The 24,352-nt window shown below is 39.7% G+C and overlaps 1 protein-coding gene across 1 annotated transcript; it reads right to left on the bottom strand.

Annotated features, from left to right (window-relative positions):
* Positions 1-1,107: 1,107 nt before the first annotated feature.
* Positions 1,108-23,712, bottom strand: CTHRC1 (collagen triple helix repeat containing 1). The gene is made up of 4 exons (XM_027850016.1): positions 23,404-23,712; positions 12,252-12,473; positions 5,800-6,016; positions 1,108-1,640 (listed from the first exon to the last, which is right to left on the bottom strand). The coding sequence occupies exons 1-4, from the start codon at positions 23,563-23,565 to the stop codon at positions 1,498-1,500; spliced, it is 744 nt and encodes a 247-aa protein (XP_027705817.1). The 5' UTR covers positions 23,566-23,712; the 3' UTR covers positions 1,108-1,497.
* Positions 23,713-24,352: the final 640 nt, after the last annotated feature.

Below are 24,352 nucleotides of genomic sequence, written 5' to 3'. Positions count from 1 at the left end.
GCTTCTTGCTTCAAGAGGGAAGATGGAAGAGGCCAATTCTACTTGAGGTTGTTGAAGGAAAAGACTCTGGGAAGACATGAAAGGACCCAGCAGTCTCGATTATGTCCTTATCCCCAGCTTGCTACACTAAAGACTTCAGGGAGTTTCCCCTTAGATGAGATCTAGGAATATCTTATTCTGTATTTTCTGGTATATATTCTCCTATGGATACTATCTCTGACTTCTGTTTTGCTACTGATTTAGATAAATGGGTTTTCTTCGCTAAATGTTTATGTGTGTTCATTGTGTTACTGGTTATCTCTCAACCAATCACAAGGCTCAAAGATTCCAAAACATAATTATATGAGAAAAGTCAGCAGATAACACCTTGCTTCCCCACCAATCACCTCCCTAAAATCCTGGCAAGTTGGGGGAAATGATGAAACATCAATAATACATCAGAGACTAGACCTTTCCTATATACAAAAAGAGAAGCCGGCTACCACACGCACACCCCAACACTCCCCACCCTGTGAGTTGATCTGACTTGCAGATTTGCAGCTTGCCAGGAGGAGATTTTGGTCACCTCTAAAAAAAAAAGTGCTTCCCCAAAAATATCTCATTTGCTGATATAGAGATGTGTTTCACATGACTGCACCTGTGTGGCCTATATCAGGTTGCTTGTCTTCTTGGTGAGGGGGTGGGGAATGAGGAAGGGAGAGAATTTAGAACTTAAAAATTATAGAAAATGAATGTCGAAAATTATTTTTGCATGTGGTTGGGGAAAATGAAATATTAAATTAAAAAAAGAAAACTATCTCATTTGGATACAAGTTTTATGTGTAGTCTTTTTTTTTTCCTGTTCCCATTGTAAACATAGACATACCACAAAATCTTTGATTTATGAAGGCATTTGCTATTAAATGAGGAAAATAATCTGAACAAGAGGGACTGATCACTTCTCTTTTCATTTTAAGAACAATCTAATAGAGAAAAGAAAGAATAAAAAAAGAAAGAAAGGAAGAAAGAAAGGAAAAAAGCACCAATTTAGACAGCTCTGATTATGTCAGATCTCTACTCAATAGCTGCTCGTTTAGAGACTTGAGGCTTTAAATTTGTTTTGTTTATTTATTTGGCTTTATTTAACACACATAAAACAATTTTAAACAACTCTAACTTTAGTAAGGACTCTCATTAGAATTTGTTTAGCTGCTACATTGACAGAGCAAAGGTAAGGCAGGAGAAGAGAGGAGAAATCCTGTTTGACAAAAATGAGGCTGTTAGTATTGGGACCCAGGGATGAGAGTTTGGGGGAAGTGTTTGTACCAACAGCATATTCCTCAACCTGTCTTAAACATTTATAACATGACATTAAAAAAAAAAAGTCTGAATACACACTACTAGATTACATCTGTTAAAAAAAAAGTTCAACTTATTTTTTCAAAGTACAAAATATTTCTTAAAATAAACTGTTTAAAATGTATACAAAAGGAGGTAGGGAATGAGGACTTGCAGAATTCATTTTGGGAGTTCTTCAATGATGATTCGGGACACTGAATTCCATCCAGTCGAGGCATCTCCTTTGGGGTAATCTGCACAGGTGCCAACCCAGATAGCAATGTCCACTAACCCGGCACTGATTCCTTCACATAGACCTTCCACTGGGAAACAAGGACCACAGTTAGAACCTCCCTGAGATTTCACAACAGTCAATCAGCTTTTTGTTGTTGTTATTTTAGCTAATTACAAGTCTGATACCAAACCCAAGGCTGCTTAACATAGGAATTAGCATAACTGATTGATTATAAATTCCTACAGTCAGTATCAATATGGGTTACCACAAATATTGATTCATCTCTTAGTTTAAATTTTATAAATTATTTTTGAAAAATGTTGAACTTATCACTGTTATGCAAGTAGCCTGTCATTTAAAAAAAAAACAAAACACCTATATAGTAGAATTTTTAAGCTCCCAAAGAAATAGAAAAGCACACACACAAAAAATCAATACCACAACCAACAGAAATCTATTCTATTTTTCAAAGTGGAAGAATTTGATTTAAGATGTGCCTCTTATTTTGTTAGAACACTTTCTGACAACTGACACAGCAAAAACAGAAGCCGGCTTTCATGTGTCAGGGGTGGGGCTAGGCTAGAGTAAAATGGTTTTTATTAGTGCTCCACTTAACTCATCATTTTCTCACTAATGCAAATTTTATGATACTTTCCTTTTCTGTTTGTAGTTTACAAAAACTGCTACTTGCAGAGCATCTGAGGCAGTCACATAATTTTAAAATACAAAAGAATCATGGTAAAATTGACATTCTGACTCACCTTAGCTCAGTTCCTACTTTTTAAAAAAGACTTTTCCTGCCCCACCCTCCATCTTAAACAGGCTGGAAGTGCAGCAGCCAATGGGCCTGATTTCACTGCTGATCAGCCTGGAAATTTTGACCTGTTCCATTTCTGACCTGGGCTGGTTCACCTTTCCTTAGGCAGTTTGGTAGCTCCTGGTTCCAGAGGTTCACCATATTGGCACCAGACCTAGTTCAGACACTCAGTCAACTTTGTCTTACTGCAGTTCAGAACTCCTTAACTCAAGCAATCCACCAGTCCCAGCCTCCCTGGCGGCAAGGACTATAGATTCGCAACATCATTTCTAGCCCCCACCTCCTTTTAAAGCAACACTTTTTTTTTCTTTTTTTGGTGAGGCTATCGAGGTTAAGTGACTTGCCCAGGGTCACACAGCTAGTAAGTGTCAAGTGTCTGGATTTGAACTCAGGTTCTCCTGACTCCAAGGCCAGAGTTCTAACAACTGCTACACCTAGCTGCCCCTTAAGCAATGCTTTAATGCATATTTGAAATCATCAATGCAGCTACTCCCTCCATCAGCAATTAGTATCTATGACTTTTCATCCTACTGAATTTCCATAACTCTTCCATAGAAAAGTCAACCAGGATGCTGAAGGTTCTTTTTTGATTTTCTAATTTTAACTTTCCATGGATACCAATTTAGCACTCAGGCTGTCCATCTGTTATCTTCTTTTTCTCAGGCCATGACCCACCACCCTTTCTGATGATGGTATACCACCCTTAAGGTGAAAGTGCATTTTAATGCTACTTCTTGGGTACTGGTCATTGTTGGCAACCCAAAAATGTTATATCCACCATATATCTTTGGATGACCTTCACTTGTAATTTTCTAGATAGCATGGCATTCCATGGTATGGTGCAACAGAAAGGATTCTTGGTTTGGAATCAGAGTGCCTGGGTTTGAATCCCAGCTCTAGCACTTACTACCTGTGTGACTTTGGGCACACTTAATCTCTCAAGATGGCTTCTAAGATCATTTCTAACTAACTCTAATTTCTAAGATCAGTTCTAACTCTATGGTTCTCTGAGAATATTGCTGTTAAAAGGATGGACTTTTACAACAGTGAGGAGTTTGTGACAAGTGAAAACATAACACAATTTCCCAAATGTTTTTCAGTCTGATCCTCTCCTCCTATTTGATTCTGGATGAAGCTCACTGACCATCTGTGGCATCAGTCCCAGATATATATATACTAATGAACTAGATCAATGGGGATTACTCATCCAATCAGGTCCAGTTCAAGATTCTCAATATGATACTAGGGCTACTGTGAAATGACCTAGATTCCTAATGAGAGTACCCAAGAATATTCCAATTTCTCTGCTGTCTTTAAATCACCTGGAAATTAGTCCAGAAACTTCAACATCAAGCTTTCCAGGCCTAAATTTCAGACACGTGAACTTGAAATGTCATTTGCCTCACTATGTACTAATAATAGCTAACATTTATATAAGATTTGTAAAGCTCTTCCCATATATTTTCTCATTTGATCCTTACAACAACCCTGTGAAGTAGGAGCTATTATTCCCATTTAACAGATATGGAAACTCAGACTGAGAAGTTGAGTGACTGCTCCAGCATCACACAGCTAGTAAGTGTCTAAAGCAGAATTTAAACTTTTAAGTCTGCACTCTTTCCACCATGGCACCTTGCTGCCTCATTGTGATTCTCTGTCATAGGATAATAGAATGTTAAGGCTAGAAGAGACAATAGACATAATATAGTCTATCTCTTTGTTTTCCAGATAAAGAAAGAGGTCTTGAGCAGTTAAACAATTTGTATAAGGTGACCCAACTAGCTGGCAGAGGATTGTATCCTACATAGCACTTATACTTCCACTAAAGTCCTACTGCAATGCCTCATTGACATGAAGGTAACCTTGGATTCTGGAAGGCAAGCTAACAGAGCACAAGCTCTGGGAGGGCCAGCACACTGGAAGTGCCTCGAAAATCAGCCCCAATATGGCCTATATGTCTGCAGTGAAGGACCAGTCTAGTTACATGCAGGGTAGCTCATGACAAAGGGTTGGTCATAGAATCTCATAGAGAACCCTCTCCTGATATGGGGAAGGGGCACAATCTCTCTCCTGTTATAGGGAAGGGGTGCAATCTGAATTACAGGAGAAAGTACTCATAGTGATGAAAACCTGGTCCTAAAAAAATAAATAAATAAAAATAAAAAAAAAAAAACCTGGTCCTTTTGAAGTGCTCCTCATAACTCTCTACCTGCTCTGTAGTGCTGCCACTGCTGCTACTGATTAGTGCTTTTGAGCACCCACAAGAGGGGGCTCTCTCTAGGGACATATTAATATAAATATACTACACCAGCCCCTTTCACTTTAAGGAGGCACAGCATTCACCATATATTTCAAAATTCACATACTAAATAAGAAAACACCATTTTAAAAAAAGTTGCTTTGTTACATTTATTATTTAGCTTTTTCTTAATGCTTTTAGAATGTGTCTCTTTTCGATCTAAGGTCCAAAGCAGAAGTCAGATGTAAAACTTTAAACTGCACCTTTCTGACTATTTACCCAAAGAATTTGTATATAAAAACATAGTGGAAAAGTCAGGTCATCTAATAAACATACACTACATTTGTAAACACCAGTGATAACATCTAACCTCAGCTTTCAGGTTTACAAGAGTTTTCTGTGAACTATCTAGTTCGATCAAAAGAACATAGGAGCATAGGTTTCAAGTTAGAAAAGATCTTAGAAAGCAAGGAAGGCAGTGAATCTCCAACTTGTGAATCTTTCGGGCATAAACATGCCACAATATCTAGCAACCCTATATTGCAATCATATTGCTTTTATGCACAGAAAACCTAAAAAGATGATAAAAAGCCTTTGCCCTAAGTACATGATCACTCCCTTCAAACTGGGTGTAACCCTTGATTCAAGAGGAGAATCCAGGGATAGGATGGATTGTGAGGGTTTTCCCTTCCTGCTGGATAGACTGCTTCTCCCAAGAGCTGAACTGACAATCAGGCTGTTATTACTGTACAATAGTGGTGGCCTTGGTACTCCACTGACCAACTCTAATTGTATTATATCTTGTAGAATGCTAAAAACGATCATTTAAATCAGGTTAAAGTGTCAGTTAACAACAGTCACATAACCATTTATTAAGCATTTACTATATGCTAAGCACATGTAACTCAAATGTAAGCCCCTGAAGGCAGGGGCTATTGTTTTTCTATCTTTATAGCCCCTAGCTCTTAGAAGAGTGCCTTATACATAGGAGGCACAAAAAGATGTTTAGTAATTTGAATTGAGTTTGTAAATTGTCTGGAGGCCTTTGCAATAACAGATTATAGCAATCCGTTCATCTAACATGAGAACAGAACTTTAAAAGTGGTTTGTTAATCATCCCTATGCATAGAACAAAACAACCCAAGGAAGGTCTCACAGGACATTCTCTCACCTATGTCATAATTCTCATACCTGAAGAAGTTCGATGAATGTTAATAGTTGAATTCATTTCTGGGCTTCCTTGATCCAAATAAATTATGGCCTCAATGGGAAGTGGTCCAGAACATTCAGCCCCATTGAACGTAAAATACCACCGCTGACAGCAGGCGCTTTTGCATTTCAGTCGAAGGGATCCACTAAAAAGCACCCTGAGAGCACTATTAGAGCGCATCTTTGTGAATGTGCATTCCTAATGTGAAAACAGAGATATGGACTTGAGACCACATTTTCCATTCTGTTTCCTTCAGAATATAAATGTGCTTTCAAAATGTGAATTGTCTTCAATTCCCCAGCCCACATTTTAAAAGTGTGACTAGCTAAATTATATATTTTTATGCCTTTAAGAGGAACAGTGTATGGTGGGAAAGTAAATCTCAGTCATGCTCTAATTGTTCAAGCCTTTGGCATCAATGGGACAAAACAACTGAGCTATTAGCATTTGGATGGAGCTAAGCCAATACATATCTGTCACCTTAACTTGATTATGAATAAGAGAAAAGGTTAAATTTAGTTGTAGGATCATAGATTTAGAACTAGAAAACACTTTAGAGGTTATTTAGCCTAACACCTGCATTTTAAAGATTAGGAAAATGAGTCCAAAATTTGCCACATATATAGGTGTAGATATATAGATGGATATAGATATACATAATATGTATATACACACATATACATGTATAGATATAGATCGATATAGATATACACACATATGCACATCCCATGCGGTTGCACACAATAATTATATTGCACTGTGTATGTGCACATATGTGTATGCATACATGTGTATATCTATATAATATACGTGTGTATATGTGTTTTTATCTATATATAGATCTATCATACTATATTATTATATTAATTATAACATAGAGAGCAATAGATAGATCTATATAGATATATAGCAAAGCCAAGTTTTGAACCCAGATCCTCTCACTCCAATGTCAATGTCCTTTCCCTTTGTATCATATTGCCTCTTAAGGTAAAATAAGGGTAGTCCTCTTAGCTCTACTCTATTCAACCTTTGTGGATGTGTGTGCATCTCTCTGTGTACAAAATAAATACTGTATTTTATTAAAATCATTCCATTGAAGTTTTCACCTCATCATCAAACTGGAAAAAAAATTAGACATATTAAAAGATGAATTTTTTTTAGTCCATTCATATTTTTGGTCTTAGTTACTGTGACAATATTGGAAGGAAGATTATTGCATTTTTAAAAAGAAAACAATCCTGTTGCTTATTGTCTACAAGTCTGAACATTGACTCAACTTTTTTATGTCCTCTCAAAATCTGTCAAAGCACTAGAACACATGAAACATTCCATGAAACTACTTAGATACTAACAAGTGCTGTTGCTGCTAATACAAACAGAAGAAACATTATCTTTAAATTCTATTCATACTATTTCCACAAACAGGAAACAAATATAAGCACACTTTCAACATCCAAGTAGTAACAAAGCTGCAAAATAAAGAGGTTCATCAAAACATTATGTACAGTACTGTAAGAAAGATTTTAGGGGGTTAGGCTTCCACAGCAGGGTAAGAAATTCCAAGATCTTGTGGATAATCCCTCAATCAATCAGAAAGTATAGCAAACAATTAGTTCCTTAAGAAAGAGCCCAGGAGGCTAAACCAGTTGCAACCATTGGGTTCAAGGACAGGGCTTTGACAGGGCAAAGGCTTTTCTCCATGGTGCTTGCTTAATAAGCTTATTGAATATTAACTGACACATCCCAAGGGCGGAGATAGCCGCCATTTTTGAACATGAGACCCATGAAGTGGGCAGAGTTAACAGAACATGGACGAACATGCGATGCGCTGTACGGGAAAGGTGTAACTCAGATGAACCAGACCAATTGTAGCCCTGATGGGTGGAGTATGGATCTTACTAAGGTTTTAAAAGTTGATTCTACCACTGAACCAGTGCTCACGTGCTACTAAAGTGTATTGTGCCTGCTTCTCTTTCAAGAAGAGTAATAAAGGCCTTCCTTCACTCACTCACCGTACTAGGTTTTTGTTTCAGATTTTTTTAACAGTACAATGAAACCCTTAGGGAGGAAACACATTTTTATTAGAAAAGTTGGTTGACTGGTTATAAAGCTCTTCCCTATATTAAGTGACAAAATAATCACACGCACTGACTGTGATCAGAGACTATATAGTCCATGCATCTCTTTTAACACTGGACTGACCGAGTTCAAGGTCTCTAGCCCTCTAGACCTGAACTCTGACCTCTTGAATAGGACCCAGCGAGGCAAGGACAGGTCTACACCCCTTGCCAGCAAGAAGCAGTTTCAGAAGCAGAGATCTTCACCCCTCACCCCAAAAGAATTTGGGTCCCATTTGTTTGAGGGGGGGAATGTGGGATATATGGATATTGCTTCTGCATATCACTCAATCAGAGTTTGGAGTCAGAGAAATAGTTTTTCCACAAAAAACCAAGTGGAAACCTGAAGGAATGCAGTGTAGGGGCTAGGTGGAAGTTGAACAAAAGGGAGTTATATTAACTAACAGGTAGGAAAACCAGTTCTGAGGATAACAAAAAAAGGGTGTTCCCAAGCAAGGGCCAGGGTCACCAAATTGTGGGGAGGGGAGATGTAATTAGGGGCAGAGACTCACGTGGGGAAATTATGTGCTTCGAATAAGCTGTAATCTCTATAGTACCCAATGAATGGGGAAACAGGGGAAGGAAATTTGAATGGGGAACAGGAAATAAAAAGGTGTGCATTTGTCCATACACGTGCTCTCACATGTGTGCTCTCACACATGCAGGACGCCTAGCCTTCCCAGGTCGTTAATAAAGCTTCTTCCTGATTCAACAATGGCTTCATGGAATTTGTGATATTGACATAGATAATGGGGAATAATGGGCTACTGCCTGATACCTTTGCCCTCACCCCAAAAAAATCTGGGTCCCCTTTGTCTACAGGCCCTCTTTGAACTCTCCTTGATTCTACCACTTAATCAAGGAAGTCTCTAGCATTCCCCTGAGGCTGTAATTCCATCAACTGGCCTTTCCTTATCACTCACGCCCAATCTCCCAATTGTCTGTTACCCTTAACCTAGCCCGGCCCTCCATTGTCTATTATCTTCAGCTACTTCCCACCCCTGATTCCATCTAGACCCCATTCTCCACCTCCCAGTCACTCCCATCAAGATCCTCCCTAGACTCCTCCTCCAGCCACCCGCCTACTGGCCATACTCATCAAGATACCCCTTCTCCCAGACCCCTCTTCCAGTCACCCCAAACTGCTTGGCCACTCCAAGATCCCTCCCACAGTCTTTCTGTATATAAGGTCCATCTTGTTTCCATTAAGGTGCTTAGATTCTCAAAATCTGGCCCACTTGCAATGGCTCACAAATGCTCAGATTCTTAAGAATCTAGCCAAGGGCTCAGATTCTTAAAATCTGGCCCACTTGCATTAGTGATACAAATGCTTAGATTCCTTAAGTGTCTGGTCAACATGGTGGATCTTTAATAAACCTTGTCTTTGGCTGGAAAAAAAAAAACAACACATTAGACTGACTGCTATTCAGTCTTCACCTTAATGACATCATTTAAAGGTTGTCTTTTTAATTTTGCTCTCTCCCTTGGCCTCTTTTTTCATCCTTTAAAATTAAGGGCTATTTAATTAATTTAGTTAATTAAAATTTAAATTTTTTGCCAAAATCTGTCCTTTATGAGAATAATATGATCCTATTAATTTGTAGTCACATAGGTTCAAAAAGATATTAACCACTGCAACTCTTGCAAAGAAAAATATTCTCCAAATAATTAATATTAAAAAACTAATGCAATGTTTTTTAGGTGGCATAGTGGATAGATTGTTGGATTTGGAGTCAGGAAGACCTGAGTTCAAATCCAGCCTCAGATACTTATTAGCTGTGTGACCCTGAACCAGTCACTTAACTGCTGTCTGCCACAGTTTCCTCATCTGTAAAATGGGGATAATAATAATTCCTACCTCCCAGGGCTGTTGTAAGGATCAAAAAAGGCAATAATTGTAAAGTGCTTAGCACAATGCCTGGTGCTACAGCTATTATTAAATGGCCCAAAGGGTTCTTCTCAGTCCCCATCATTGGATCTCTATTCAGCATTTAATACTCTTGTTCACCACCCCCACTCTTTCCTGAATCTCTGTCCTCCCTTGATTTCTGTGACACTGTTTACTTGGTTCTCTTTCAAACCTTTCTGACCACTCATCTTGGTAATACTTCAATTTTTCCTCCTGTTCCCAACCCCTAATAGTGGACATCCCCCAAGACTCTGTCCTAAGTCCTCTTCCAACTCCCTAGTCTACCCGTTGACAATCTCATCCACATTAGCTTCAAATGATCACCTCAATCTAATATTCCTATATCCATTCTCTAGCTTCCACATCTCTTAGCAATGCAGTCCCACATTTCTAACTGCCTGCTGGGTCCCTCTATGTTCTGCGGATATTTCAAATTTAACAAATCCAGAACAGATCAGCATCTCTCCTCCAGACCTGCCCTTTTGCCTGACTAAAGAGTTATATTCCACTCTTCCCTTCCCTTCATCCTTCATATCCAATCACTTGCCAAGATCTGTATTTTGTTCAAAGTATGTATCATATCCCTCTTTTCCTTTCCACTACCACTGAAACCATCTTTGTTTAAGCTCAGACTGCCTCTCACCTGGGTTATTATATTAGCCTTCTAATTAACCTCCCTGCCTCATGCCTCTCTCTCCTCCCTAATCCATCCTTGACCGAGCTGCCAAAGAAATCTTCCTGATGTCCATATTTGATCAGGTCACTTCCCAGCTCAACAACTTTCAGTGACTTCCTATTGTCTACCCAAGAAAAAGGAAATTCCTTAGGGCATTCAGGCCCTGAACAACCTGGCTCTAACCCACTGTCTCTAACCTTGTTTTACAGAATGTCTTTTCATTTCACTCTGGCCAAACTGTACTCCCCACTCTTCTCTCATCTTGTCTTACCCTCTCCCATTTCTACATGACATTCCCCAGGCGTGATGAGGACTCTCCTTCATCTCTACCTACTGAATCCTTCTCTTTCAAGGTCCCACTTAAGTGTCACTTCTTCCATGAAGCCTTCCTTGATCTTTTTGGCTAGAAAGGATGCTTCCCTTCTTGAATCTCTCATGCTTCTCTGAGCTTTCCTGTGCACAAAAACATATTCTAACTTAAATCATAGGTATTTGTATACCTGTCTCAATCCTTCCTGACTCCATTCTTTGACTAGATTTTAAACTTTTTGAGGAAAAGGTCTGCATCTTTGTATCCTTAGAGCTTAACATAGATCACTGTACATAACAGATACTATAAATAAATATAAATTAAATGGAAAGAAACCTAGCAGCTTTGGATGGGCTGCAAATTATCAACCTATTCATTAGTGTTGAGGATTTAAATATCTGGGCATTTATTTTAAGAGAACACTTTCCTGGAAATTAGATGCCAGCATAAATCCCTCAGTTGCTAAAACTACAACAGTCATGTTAAAATTTTACTCATATAAGGTGGTCACCTAATTGATACTGCCCTAAAATTTTGTATATTTATATATCAAGCAATGGCCCACATTCCTTACAGTGCAAAGATATGGAGCTGAATGATACAAATTCAGAACTCGTACAAAAGTTTTTCCTAGTTCTCTGGTAACAGAATTCTGCCAGGGGTTGAATTCATATCAATTAGGGCTGATTCCCATGTATTCCTAATCAGAAATGTACTCTTAATCAAATACTTGGGGGGGCGGGGGAGGAATTAAGAGTTTCCTCCTGAGAAGGATCAATCAAAATTGTACTACAGAATTGTAGGCCCAAGAGTGTTAAATCCCAGAGAGTGCTTTGACACTATTCTATCCTCACACTCACACAGCCTATTTCTGAAGCAGATTTAACCATTTAATTTGACTGGATCTTTGATCAAAATGTATTGTCTAATAGGCTGTTATTTCAAATACAAATATGATAAAGCAACATAATCTGAAATAGTTCACACTGTTACTCTTGCCTTCCTTAAATTTGGCCAAGCTTTTACGACAATCCATTTCAAATCAAGGGCACTTCTATGACTGAAGAATTACCCCCTAGACATATTCTTAAGAGTTCCTCATTTAATGAAGCTTCCACATTCACTTTTATTATTTTTTACCTAAACATTTTTAGAGTCATTTTTAGACACTAGGTAAGACAGCAGGGTAATGTGTTGGTCTGATGACTTCTTTTATGAAATTGGCTCTGAATTATGATCTATTTTTTATACTTGGAAACTGAAGCTAAGTTTGTTTTAACTTAAAGTTGTCAGGGTGTCTGCTCTTGAATTAGAAGTCTTGAGATGACTTTGGGCCAGATGTAGGAAATTTAACTAGAGACTTAACACACAAACCTTGCAATCTGGATATCTCAGCTTGGAAAAATTCTAAATTTACTTACTGCGATTTTCCCAAGATCTATCCCATAGTTAAGTGCACTCCACGAACACTGTTTATAGTTGGGTGACCAGCTCTCTTCAAAGGTTTCTCTCAGACATTCACCCTTTTCACCTTTGAATCCATCCCGACCTGGGATTCCAGGAGTACCAGGGATGCCATTGGCTCCAGGATTTCCATCTCTGCCAGGAACCCCAGCAGGTCCTTGTATGCACATTCCATTATACTAAGGAGAAAGAAAGAGAAAGGGGGGAAGAAAACCCACCACAACATAGTTTAATTATAATGCAAAGATATATCCTGATTAGGAAAACAGCACTTAAAAAAAAAAACAGCACTTGAGAATCTTTTAAATGACACTTGTGCATGTGACTCTACATAAGAAAACACTGACAAAATTTTCTTGGAATAATATGATACATGATTTTAACAAAAGTAATATTTACTTAATGTTGGCCAACCATAATCCAGATTATCACTTTAAAAATATAATTTTATATATTATAGTGAAGAATTTGGTGCTACCATTTTATAACACTGTATACCCCTATGATCGAAGAGGAAATACATGTTTCCTTATATATTATGATGAACCCTGATAACTACTGCCGCCTTTCAGTTCAGTAGGCTGGCAACATCTAAATTCCTTGATTTCTCTCCCTCATCCCATCGATCCAATTGGACACCAAATCTTACCAATTCTACCTCCAAAAGATCACCCACATTCTACTCCTCTCTATTCTCACTGCTGTCACCACCACCTCCTCCTCCTTGGAGTAGTGTGACAACCTCCTAAATAGACTGCCAGCTTCCAATCTTTCCCGTCTCCAATCCTCCACATAGCTGCCAAAGTAAGCTTCCTAAGGCACAAGTTCGGTCATATCACTCCTCAATGGCTCTCTACTGGCTCTAAGATAAAATGCAACCTCCTCAGCTTGGCATTTAAAGTCTTTCACAATGCTGCTGCTGTATGTCTTCTCAGATCTGTTCACAATAGTTTTTGTGTAATTTATATTCCAGTCTAACCGGTTATCCCCTGCACTTGGAATCTCATCTTTTCACCCCCTTGCCTTTGCCAGAATGTCTCCTGGGCCAGAAATTCATTCCCTCCTCATCTCCTCTTAATAGAATCCTAGGCTTCCGCTAAGAATCAACTTATGTGTTACTCCCTACCAGAATCTTCTTCCTCCCCCTCTGCTTTCTCAAATAAGCCTGTGATAGGCTTATGTATGTAAATAGTTTGATACCCTGGCAGTAGAATGTAAGCCTGTTGAAGGTAGGAACAGTTTTTTTTTATTTTGTCTGTACCCCAAGCATTTATCAATGAACCTTTCAACTAGTTGCTTAATAATTTTTTATTAGATTGGCTATGCTTCAATTCTCACTATTTAAGAACAGGATTTAGTCAGATCACTGGGGCCAGAGATGATGGTAGCTCAGGTTGGATCATTTTGCATCTGGAGTTTGTCAGTAAGCTTAATGCTTATCTTTCCAATGTGCTTCACTGACATTGAAAAAACCCTCTTCCTCTACAACTGAATTTCCTCATAATTTGGGACACCACTATTTTCTCTAAAAAGATAGATAGATAGATAGATAGACAGACAGACAGACAGATAGCTGCATGCTTATTTGTTGTCCAAGAAGTGTGAAAGTGAGCCAATATATGAAAAGGTGTTTTGAAGTCTTGGCTAAAAATTTAGGTACTGGCAAAGTATTTTAAAAGCCCGAGTTCTATTTGGATTTAATTTTTATTCTAAAAATATTATTCATGTTCACTGGCAAAAATATAGACTATTGAGATTTGCATTTCAAATGGGGCAGAGGTAGAGAAACCATTTTGGCCTATTCTGGTATTATCTTTTGTATTATCATCACTAAACCTTACCTCTCCTTTGCAATACCAAACCTAATTCTTCATCCACACCATGTCCTCCAATAGCTCAACCCTTTAGTTATTTCCCAGCCCATCATGCCAGCACTACTTATACTTTCCCCCTCACCCCTTGGTGAAACAGTTCACCTCTGCACTGTCCTTTTCTCTCACTGATCCAGCCCTACCAAGTCTCAGTCTAGGATCACTCCTACCGTTAGTTACCTTTGCTTCCATAAATGTACTGCTAAATAAAGCTGGAGAAAATTATGAAACCATGCTTACTGAGTCCACTAAAAATTTATGTTACAGAACCTCAATTGGGCTTTCACTGATGAAAGGCATTTCATCTTTCACCCCCTTCCTTTGCCAGGACCAGGAATTCAATCCCTCCTCATCACCACTTCATTGAATCTTAGGCTTCCATAAGAATCAAGATAAAATTCCTTTTAAATCTCCCTAATTGACTCATTATTCCACTCACCATAGCAGTTCTTCCAAATCCTTTTTATCCCTCCTCAAACCAAGAGAGGCTTCTCCTCTCACAGATGAGAACTTTGTCTCATATTTTACAGAAAAATGAAAGTAATTCAACAAGAGTTTCCTCTTCTCTCCTCCTCCCATCTCATATCATGCAGTTGCCTTCTACTCTTTCCTCCCTTACCCTGTATCACATGAAGAGGCAACTCTTCTCTTTGTCAAGGCAAACTCCTCTACAAGCACAAATGATTCCATTCTATCCCTTCTTCTCCAGTAGACTGTCCTTTCTATCAGTTTTTCACTTATCTTCAATCTCTCCCCATCTACCAGCTACTTCCCTGTTGCCTACAAACATGTCCATATCTCTGCCATCTCCAAAAAACTTTTTTGATTCATCCATTCCCACTAGCTATCATCCCATATCCTTCCTCCTTTTCATGGCTAAAGTCCTTGAGAAGGCCATATCTATAATGATGCCATCACTTCCTTTCTCCTCACTCTTTTCTGAACTCTCTACAGTTTGGCTGTTTTCTGACTTCATCATTCAAACAAAACTGCTCTCTCCAGAGTTACCAATCATCTCTTAATTGTCTAATCTAATGGCCCTTTCTCAACCCTCACTCTTCTTGACAAGCCTTGATATTGCCATTCACCCTCTTCTCCTTGATATTCGCTTCTCTCTAGATTTCTGAGACATCATTCTCTCCTGGTTCTCCTATCTATCTGCTCACTCCTTAATATACTTTGCTGGTTCATTCAGGTCATGCCTTCTAACCATGGATGTCCTCCAGGCCTCTGTCCTGGGCCTTCTTCTCTTCTCTCTCCATTGGTGATCTCACCAGCTCTCCTGGATTCAACTATCTCCTCTATGCTGATGATTCTCAAATGTACTTATCCAGCCCTATCTTCTCTACTGACCTCCAATCTCAAATCTCCAACTCTCTATTGGACATCTCAAACTGGATGACTCACAGACATCTTAAATGCACCATGTCTAAAATTAAACTCTTTATATTTTTCCCCAAACTTTTCCCCCCTCCAAATTTCTCTATTACTGATGATGGGACTACCATCTCTCCAGTCATTCAGACTTACAACTTAGATGTAATCCTTAAGTCTTCACTTTTTCTCATGACTTATATGCAATCTGTTGCCAAAGCTTGTCAACTTTACCTTTGTAACATCTTTGTATGTGTTCCCTTCTCTCCTCTGACACTGCCACCACTCTGGTGTTCTTACTTGAACTATTGCAATACCTTACTGGTTGGTCTGCCTGCCACAAGTCTCTCCTTATTTCAGTCCACCCTCCACTTGGCTGTCAAAATGGTCTTTCTAAAGCATAGGTCTGGCCAATGTCATGCTCCTATTCAATGAATCCCACTGGTTCTCTATCACCTCTTGGATCAAATATAAAAGCCTCGATGTTCTCCCTAACTTTTCCAGTCTTCTTATGCCTTCCTTATTCCCTTCTTCCCCCACATAATATATAATCCAGTGACACCAGCCTCCTTGTTATTTTTTACACAAGATACTTCATCTCCCAACTTATGGTATTTTCACTGGCTGTCCCTCACGCATGGAATACTCTTCTCCTTCACCTCAGTCCCCTGGCTTACCTGGCCACCTTCAAGTGTTAGCTAAAATCCCATCTTCTACAGGAATCTTTTCCCAATCCCTCTTAATTCTAGCGTCTTCTCTCTATTGATTATCTACTATTCATCCTTTTTTTGTTAAACTTTATAGTTATGCATAACATAATTATATATTCTTTACATTCTATTTGCTATCATTTATAGCTATATATGTGTATATGTGTTTATGTATAGATATATGATTTCACATCCTTTATATCCCATTTGTTTTTTATAGCTAATTTTTTTACATAGTTGCTTGCTATTTTCTCCCCCATTGGACTGTGAGCTCCTTGCCTTTGATTTTGTTTTGTTTTGTTTTGTATCCTCATATTTAGCACAGTTCCTGGAACACTGTAGATATTTAATAAATCTTTATTGACTGACTGATGGTGAGGCTTTCCAATTAGAGTTCTGAACAGACAGACTTTGCTTTTTCTGCATGTGATCCGCTTCCTTGAGCATTCTATCTCTAACCATCATTCCTTTAAAATTAGTATTTCTGAAACATTGTGTGTTTAGTCATTTCAGTCATGTCTGACTCTTCATGACCCATTTTGGGGGTTTTCTTGGCAAAGATACTGGAGTGGTTTGCCATTTCCTTCTCAGCTCATTTTACAGATAAGGAAACTGAAGCAAATAGGGTTAAGTCACTTGCCCAGGGTCACACTGCTCGTAAGTGTCTTATGTCAGACTTGAACTAAGGCCTTCCTGACTCCAGACCCAGTGTTCTATCCACTGCATCATCTAGCAGCCATTGCATTATAGCCCCATCATATTCTTTTTATTTCCACCTGAACTCTCCCTGTAGGAATTAGGGATAATTTCCTCTTACAAAGCTTCTCAGCCTCTCTTCCTCTAAATCCACTCTTGACCACTGACCCCCCAAAAAAAAAATCCAACAGGAGTGCCACATGACCACAACACATCCCTTAGTCTCTTAATGTCTCTGTGGAATCAAGTAAAAACTTCTGTCCCGAAGTGACCTAATTCACCTCAATCTCTGCTAGTCATCTAACTTCAGCTCCATCCAGGACAACGCTATCCATTCCCACCTCTGAGTCTTATCACTGGCTGTCTTCTCTATTTTCTACATAGAGCAAGGTTAGTCCTTTTCCCAGGATTCCAAAACAAAAACACCACCAGGGGGCAGACCTTGCTGAAAGTGTGAAAGGAACATTTTGAAAGGTAATTAATATACAAAGAATTTTAAAGGATAGATTCAGTTAAACAAATCCTGTTTCCTGGGCTGTAACTGATCTGAGATGTAGAAGAGATTTTCTTATTTTTTTCCATTTAAGGGGCTTTTAGAATTTAATTATTACCAAAGTAGTAATATCAACAAGATACCACAACTACAAAAACAATTGTGTACATCACATCCTCAAAAAAACAAAAAACAAAAAAAACCCAATCAAATGGAGTCCCAGTCATTTAAAAAGTAATTGAAATCACCCTCCCTCAGAAAGCAAATGAAATATCTTTATATATCCAGAAAACAAATTAATATGGCTAACTAAGAAAAAATACAAATTTGGAAGTCTGAAATTATTATTTTAAAAAGGGTAGCTCCTAGGGGCAGCTAGGTGGCACAGTGGATAGAACACAGGCCCTAGAATCAGGAGGACCTGAGTTCAAATTTGACCTCAAATACTTCACACTAGCTGTGTGACCCTACACAAGTCATTTAACCCCAATTGCCTCCCCCCCCAAAAAGGGTAGCTCCTTAAGCATTTTTATCTATTCATCTATCTGTTCAGCAATCTCTCCACCTCTAATCTTTATCCTATTCAACATCTAGCAACATCTACCACACTTGATCCCATTCAATCTATAGTTGAACAAACCCAACTTACAGGTGTAGCAATTTCCTCAATACCAAAACCCATTTCCTTTTCCCTTATACCTGTCCTACTCATTCTATCAATGCCTGTGGTTATGTAGCCTATTTCAAGAGAACCTTTTTGCTCTATTCCTGATCCTGTTCCCTCTAGAGTGGAAACTATTCAATTTATGACAAGGCCCATTCTCTTCATATTAGATCCTATTCTGTCTATTCCATGACCCAGACCAGAATCCATTCCTTTCATCCCATACCCATTTATGTGATCAATTTGTGGGCCTATCCATTTGATTCCAGGGTCATTGCCACTGCTACCACTCATTCCCATCAGAAGAGTTTCTCAAAAATTGTGAGCCATTCCTATCTCATTTCAAGCAAAGTTTCTTTCAAATCTTCCAGTCATTCCACAATCCATCTTACTCATTTGGCCCATGTTCATGCCAGATCTAAACTGACCCATGTTTTGCATGTCACTACAGCTAAAGGGACCTTCCAAGTGTCTATTCAAATTCTATGCCTTCCATTTCCATTTCTTAGGTCATATTTAGATACTCTTATGTCTTTTTTTAGATGATTGGCATCAATGGGAATTTCATCTGATTCCAGTCCCATACCAATGTTACCAAGTCTATGAAAGAGTTACTAGAGGTATCTCAGAACAAGGCTCTCTCATCATTTCACATGTGTTGGTCTGTAAAACAGAAGTTGATCATTGAATATTACATTTCAATTAGCTGTTCAAAAGTAACAATGTTGATTCCATGACTTTTCCCATTTTCATCTTCAAGAATGTCTACTCTAAATACATTAGCCATACAGAACACTTCCTTCAATTTATCCCAACCAACTTTATAATTCAGATTTGCCACATATACTGTGCTTCCAGATATTTAACATGTATTTAATCTAATTTGGGAAGTGTGTGGGATATTAATTATTCCTAGGTCAACTGGTCCCATAGCCATGCCACCAATAGTAGACATCAACTTTTGTCTTGCTCTCTGGGCCTGTTCATCATTGGGATTTTCTATGACTTTCAGAGGCACTTCACTCAGACCTTACTTGGTTAAAACTTCACTAGTTTTTTTTCATGCTTTCTTCCATCTTGAAATCAACATTGCAAAGAAAAACAACTTTGAAAGACTTGAGAACTCTCATCAAGACAATGACCAACAATGATTCCAGAGGATTGAAGCATTTTATTTGTCACTTCACAGAGAGGTGATGGATTCAAGATCCAGAATGAGACATACATTACTGGACATAGACAATCAGGAATTTGATTTGCTTGACTGTGAATACTCCTTACAAAGATTCAATTTTTCTTTTTTGCTTCAATGACAGGGGATATGGGCAGGAAAGAAAAAAGTGTTTGTAACTGAATTCAATTTAATTTAGTTTTTTTGTTTGTTTGTTTGTTTTTCCTTAAAGAGAATGTATGTTGGGAGTGTCTAGAATAGCTTTTCCAAGCTGGGTGGATCAAATCTGGGTGACCACAGCAAAAGGAATATGCAGAGGAGAGGGTTTAAAGAATAACCAAATGTTAAAATTAAAAGCAAACTCAGAGGTTATCTAGTCCAACCCATATCCATGCTGGGGAAAGAGGTGAATGCCACAGGCTTCAATAATAACAGCTGGCATTTATATACAGTTTAATATCTTACAATGTACCACCTATCATACATCTCACTTGAACCTCATCACAGTCCTATGAGGGAAGTATTACAAGTATTATGATATCACAGGCAAAGTAGCTAAGCTCCTGGACTTTAAGTGATATGCCATGACCACACACAGCTAATAATCAAAGGCAGGACTTGAACCTAGGCCTCTCTTAATTCAAAGTCAAAACATTCATTGCACTACTCTGCACTGCCTATCACATCTGCTTTAAAGGAAAAGCAACAAAGAAGGAAAGAGATTTTAAGTCCATACCATGTAAATGGCATGCAAACACCACACAAACTAGTAGACCTCTAGAGTTGACAATTGGAATACTTGAAATTTATAGATAGGGAGTGGACCTGTGAGTTCATTGGTTTAGGGTGAAGAGACTCTCTCTACTAATGAAAGGGCATCTTTTCTGAAATTTATATCTGAGAGAGTTAGAGGTGTCAAATACCCATGCAGCTTACAACATTCTCAAGTGCAGCCTGAACCAGATTAAACTATCATCGAGAAACATTTAACAAAATAAACAAAAATACAATACAACATAGATAATGTTACTTTGTGGTTTTCTAAGTCAATATGTGGCTACAGGAATCCTCGTGTAAGGTTAAGTGACTCCTGTTTCTATTTGAGTTTGATACCTAGTTTAGTCCAAAGAATTGAGAGTTTAAGTGACTTTCTCAAGGTCACACAGCCAGTACGAGTCAGAAACAGAGGTCTTTCTGGCTTCAAAGCCAATTCTTAATCCATAATAGCATGCTGCGCATAACGCATACACACACACACACACACTATATATAATATATATATTTAAATATTATAATTATATAACATATATACTTATATATGTTATTTATATAGTGCTTAAAGACTTGCAAAATGCTTTTATGTTTAGTACCTTATTAGATCCTCTCAATAGCTTTGTGAAATAAATATTATTATTCTCACTCATCTTACAGATGAGAAAACAAAGGCTTACAGAGTTTAAGTGACTTGCCTAATCTCACACAGTTTGTAAGTACCTAAGGTAGAAAAATAACAGTTGACATTTATATAGCACTTTAGGACTTGCAAAGTACTTTATATATGTTATCTGATTTGATTCTCAAAAAAACTATGTGAAGTTGTTGTTGTGCAGTTGTTTCAGCCGTCTCCAACCCTGTGTAACCCCATCTTGGATTATCTTGACAAAGATATTGCAGTGGTTTGCCATTTCCTCCTCCTGCTCACTTTATAGATGAGGAAACTGAGTTAAGTGATGAGCAATATAGATGAACAAATAGCGTTAAGTGACTTGCCCAGGGTCAGACAGCTAGTAAGTGTCTGAGGCTGTCTTTGAATTCAGGTCTTCCTGACTCCAGGCCCAGTACTCTATCCACTATACAACCTAGCTGTGAACTAGGTACTATTATTATCATCCCCACTTTACAGATGGGTAAACTGAGGCCAAGAGAAGTGAAGTGACATGCCTTGGGTCAAACAGGTAAGTGTCTGGGGCAGGATTTGAACTCAGGTCTTCCTTACTCCAAGTCCAGTACTGCTTCCACTATCCCTTGATATAGAGTAAGCACAGGAAGATTACTAATAAATAAACAAACTCATTCATCATTGGAAATGTTCATTATGTTTTCAATAGGTGAAGGTTTTGTAATTTCCATGGTGTGGGCCCTCCCTGCACCCACAAGGACTACAACCCCATTCACTGGGATAGGTGGTCTTGTTGAGTTGCTACTTCCAAAAAATTCATCCTTCCTTTCTCACCTCGCCCCTACCATTGATCAACCTGGTGATAAATTTTTGCACTTAGCTAGTACATGTACTCAAAGCCTTTGTGGGTTAGTAGGATTTACAGAGCATGGGCTCTGCTCGATTTTTCCTGTGTTTTTTTTTTTTGGCCTGACCTTTACTTTTTTTCCCCCCTGACCTGTTAATTCATCAATGTAAGAAGCAGGCTTTAGATGGGGAGAAGAGAGGCTCAGAAGTCTAAGGGAAAGAGAAAATGGAGTGGAGAATGGGAAAGGCAGGGAGACTTTTTTTGCACTGAAATCCTTGATCTGTCCTTAGTCTCCTAACTTAAGGAAAGGACCATGCAATGTGTCCTTACTTGGTTGAAATGAACCTCTCTGCCAGCAGAAAAGAATAACAATCCACAAAACCCATGTTGTCTGACTTCCTTTGTAATTTGAAGACTAGGAGAGAAAGAGTCCCCATGGGCTGTCTACATGGGGAGTAGGAACTGCAGTTTACTTCTTTTTGGTGACCACAGCAATGGTCAAGAAGAGTTCAGTGTAAGGGAGGAGGGAGAAATCAGGTTTCTAAATATTAACAGGCAAACTTTTCTCAGATTTGAACAACAGTTAGCTAAATATGCAGCCTTTCCAGCCTTTCCAGTACTACTGCCTGAAGTTCTTAACCTTTTTTTGTTTGTTTGTTTGTTTATTTACTAGACTGGGGAGGGGGGAGTGGGAAATGGAGTAAGGGGGATCATTGTGCTGGTCACTGGCGATACAAAGATGAGAAAGGACACTATCTCTGCCTTCAAGGAGCTTACATTCTCCTTGGTAAAAAATAGGACTGGATACACAGATAAGTACAAAACAAAGTAATTTCAAGAAGAAATAACTCCAAATTGAAAGGAGAAGCCTTCAAGAGAGTAGGGAGAAAAAAAAAACTGCTTCCTTACACCACTTTCCTTTTAAAAGTAAACAAGATCTTAACGGAAACCAGGAGCAGAGAGAGGAAAACTACCTTACTACACAACTTTTTCCTGACAACTATCAGAAACAAGAAGGTTATATCCAAGATCAAAGGATCACTTGATACATAATTTCATAAACTCATAGGATTTATAGCCTTAGAGAACACCTAGTCTAGCCCTTTCATTTTACAAATGAGTAAACGGAGGCCCAGCTTTAAAAGACTTGTTCAGAGGTGCATAGGTACAAAGGGGTAGAGCTGGGATTTGAACACAAGTCCTTGGACTCCAAATCCTCTTGAATCTCTTCTAGTAACTAACAGCTTCTAGATATTTCAGTAGTAACCCATAGGGAGCGCCAGTGAAGTTCTGTTCCACCGCATCGTCCAGGCATAGAGCTAAGCCTGGTTTCTTGAATCCTCTAAGACTAAAAATTGCAAAGGTGCTAACCTGCCCGTGGTTAGCGAAAGTTTCTTATGGGGAGCGCCTCCCTCTTCACTGTGGCAAAGCCATCATCACTCCAAGATTTCTCCTTCTTCAAGTTAATTTCCCTCTCCAGAATCCCAAGCCCCACAGCACGTCCTTCCTTCCACGTAGACAGACATTAGACGACCTTTTCCCGCCCCCCACCCCCACCAAGTTCAGTAGGCAGGCGCACACACACGGAGATGGCCAAGCAGGCAAACTGACAAACATATAGATGAGGCAGCGGGGCAGACAGCCACACCCAACAGTACCATCTGTAGCTTTTGATCATCTCTCCAGCCTCAGCAGCCCGAGCTCCCTCTCCAGCTTTGCCAGCACCACCCAGTTTGCCCACGCAGCTGGGGCCAGTCTCTTGCCTCCATCTACTCCTTAGCCTGTGGTTCCAACTACCCTCTACTCCCCAACTCCCTGGGCCCTCAGCCCTCCCACGGGACGAGATGGGGATAGATTGGACGGGACGGGATGAGACGGGCTCACCAGGTCCACAACCTCCCTGGGACGGAGCTGCGATTTCTGCTTTCCTTTGGGGTTCTCCATGCCGCCCAAAGGCGCGGGCCACAGCAGAAGCAGCAGGAGCTGCAGGAGGCAGAGGTGCAGCCGGGCAGAAGCGGAGGCAGCAGCCGGGCCGGAGGAGCGCATGGTCAGGCCGAGTGAGCGGCTGAAAGGCTTGGCTAAGCTCTGGCCCGCTAGAAAGAGGGGGTGGGAGACGGCTGAATTGGTCAGTGTCTGGCCCTGGCGCTCTCTGTAGCCGCTGCTGCCTCCGGTCGCATCAATGCGCCTTTCACACACGCGCCCTCCCTGCGGACAGTAGGAATTTTCATCCTGTGAGAGGCTGGGAGCCCGCCGCCCCCCTCCCCCGCCCCCTCCCAGCCCCTAGAGCCTGGCCTCGGGGCGGGCCGAGACTGCTGGGGACTCCGCCCCTTTGGCTCACGCCGGGGAGCCCCTTCCTGCAGCCAGAAAGTAGACGGAACCTCCAGGGAAGAGGGAAGGGCAAGAGAAAATTGTGGGTAGGTGAAATTTATGGAGAGGGTCAGACACAGAGCCGGGAGGGAAGCCGAAGATCACAAATTTCGAGCTGGAAGGGACTTTACTGGGCATATATTCTCACTCCCTCATTTGACAGATAAGGCATTGAGGCCTTGAGAAGTTAAATAACTTGCTCAAACGTACAGATGTATTAAGTAGCAGTTTTAAACCCAAGTTTTCTGGCTCCAAATCCAGCGCTCTTCCCGTGGTACCTAAGCAAAGTCAGGCACCAGAGGCTGGTGAAAGGACTGGAACTCCGGAATAAAAAGTTTGTACAGATGATATCGTCAGGCAGGAGAAGTAGCTGTATTGTAACCGACCATCTATTAGATCTCCCACTATGCCTCCAGGATCTCCAGGGGTGGAGAGGAGAGGAGGAGGAGGAGGAGGAGGGAGGGAG

This window comes from Vombatus ursinus, unplaced genomic scaffold (assembly GCF_900497805.2).
Source record: "Vombatus ursinus unplaced genomic scaffold, bare-nosed wombat genome assembly UNPS02008961.1, whole genome shotgun sequence".
NCBI classification, from domain to species: Eukaryota; Metazoa; Chordata; class Mammalia; order Diprotodontia; family Vombatidae; genus Vombatus; species Vombatus ursinus.
Note: the sequence above shows the minus strand (reverse complement) of the source record. Positions and strands in the feature narration are given on the sequence as shown.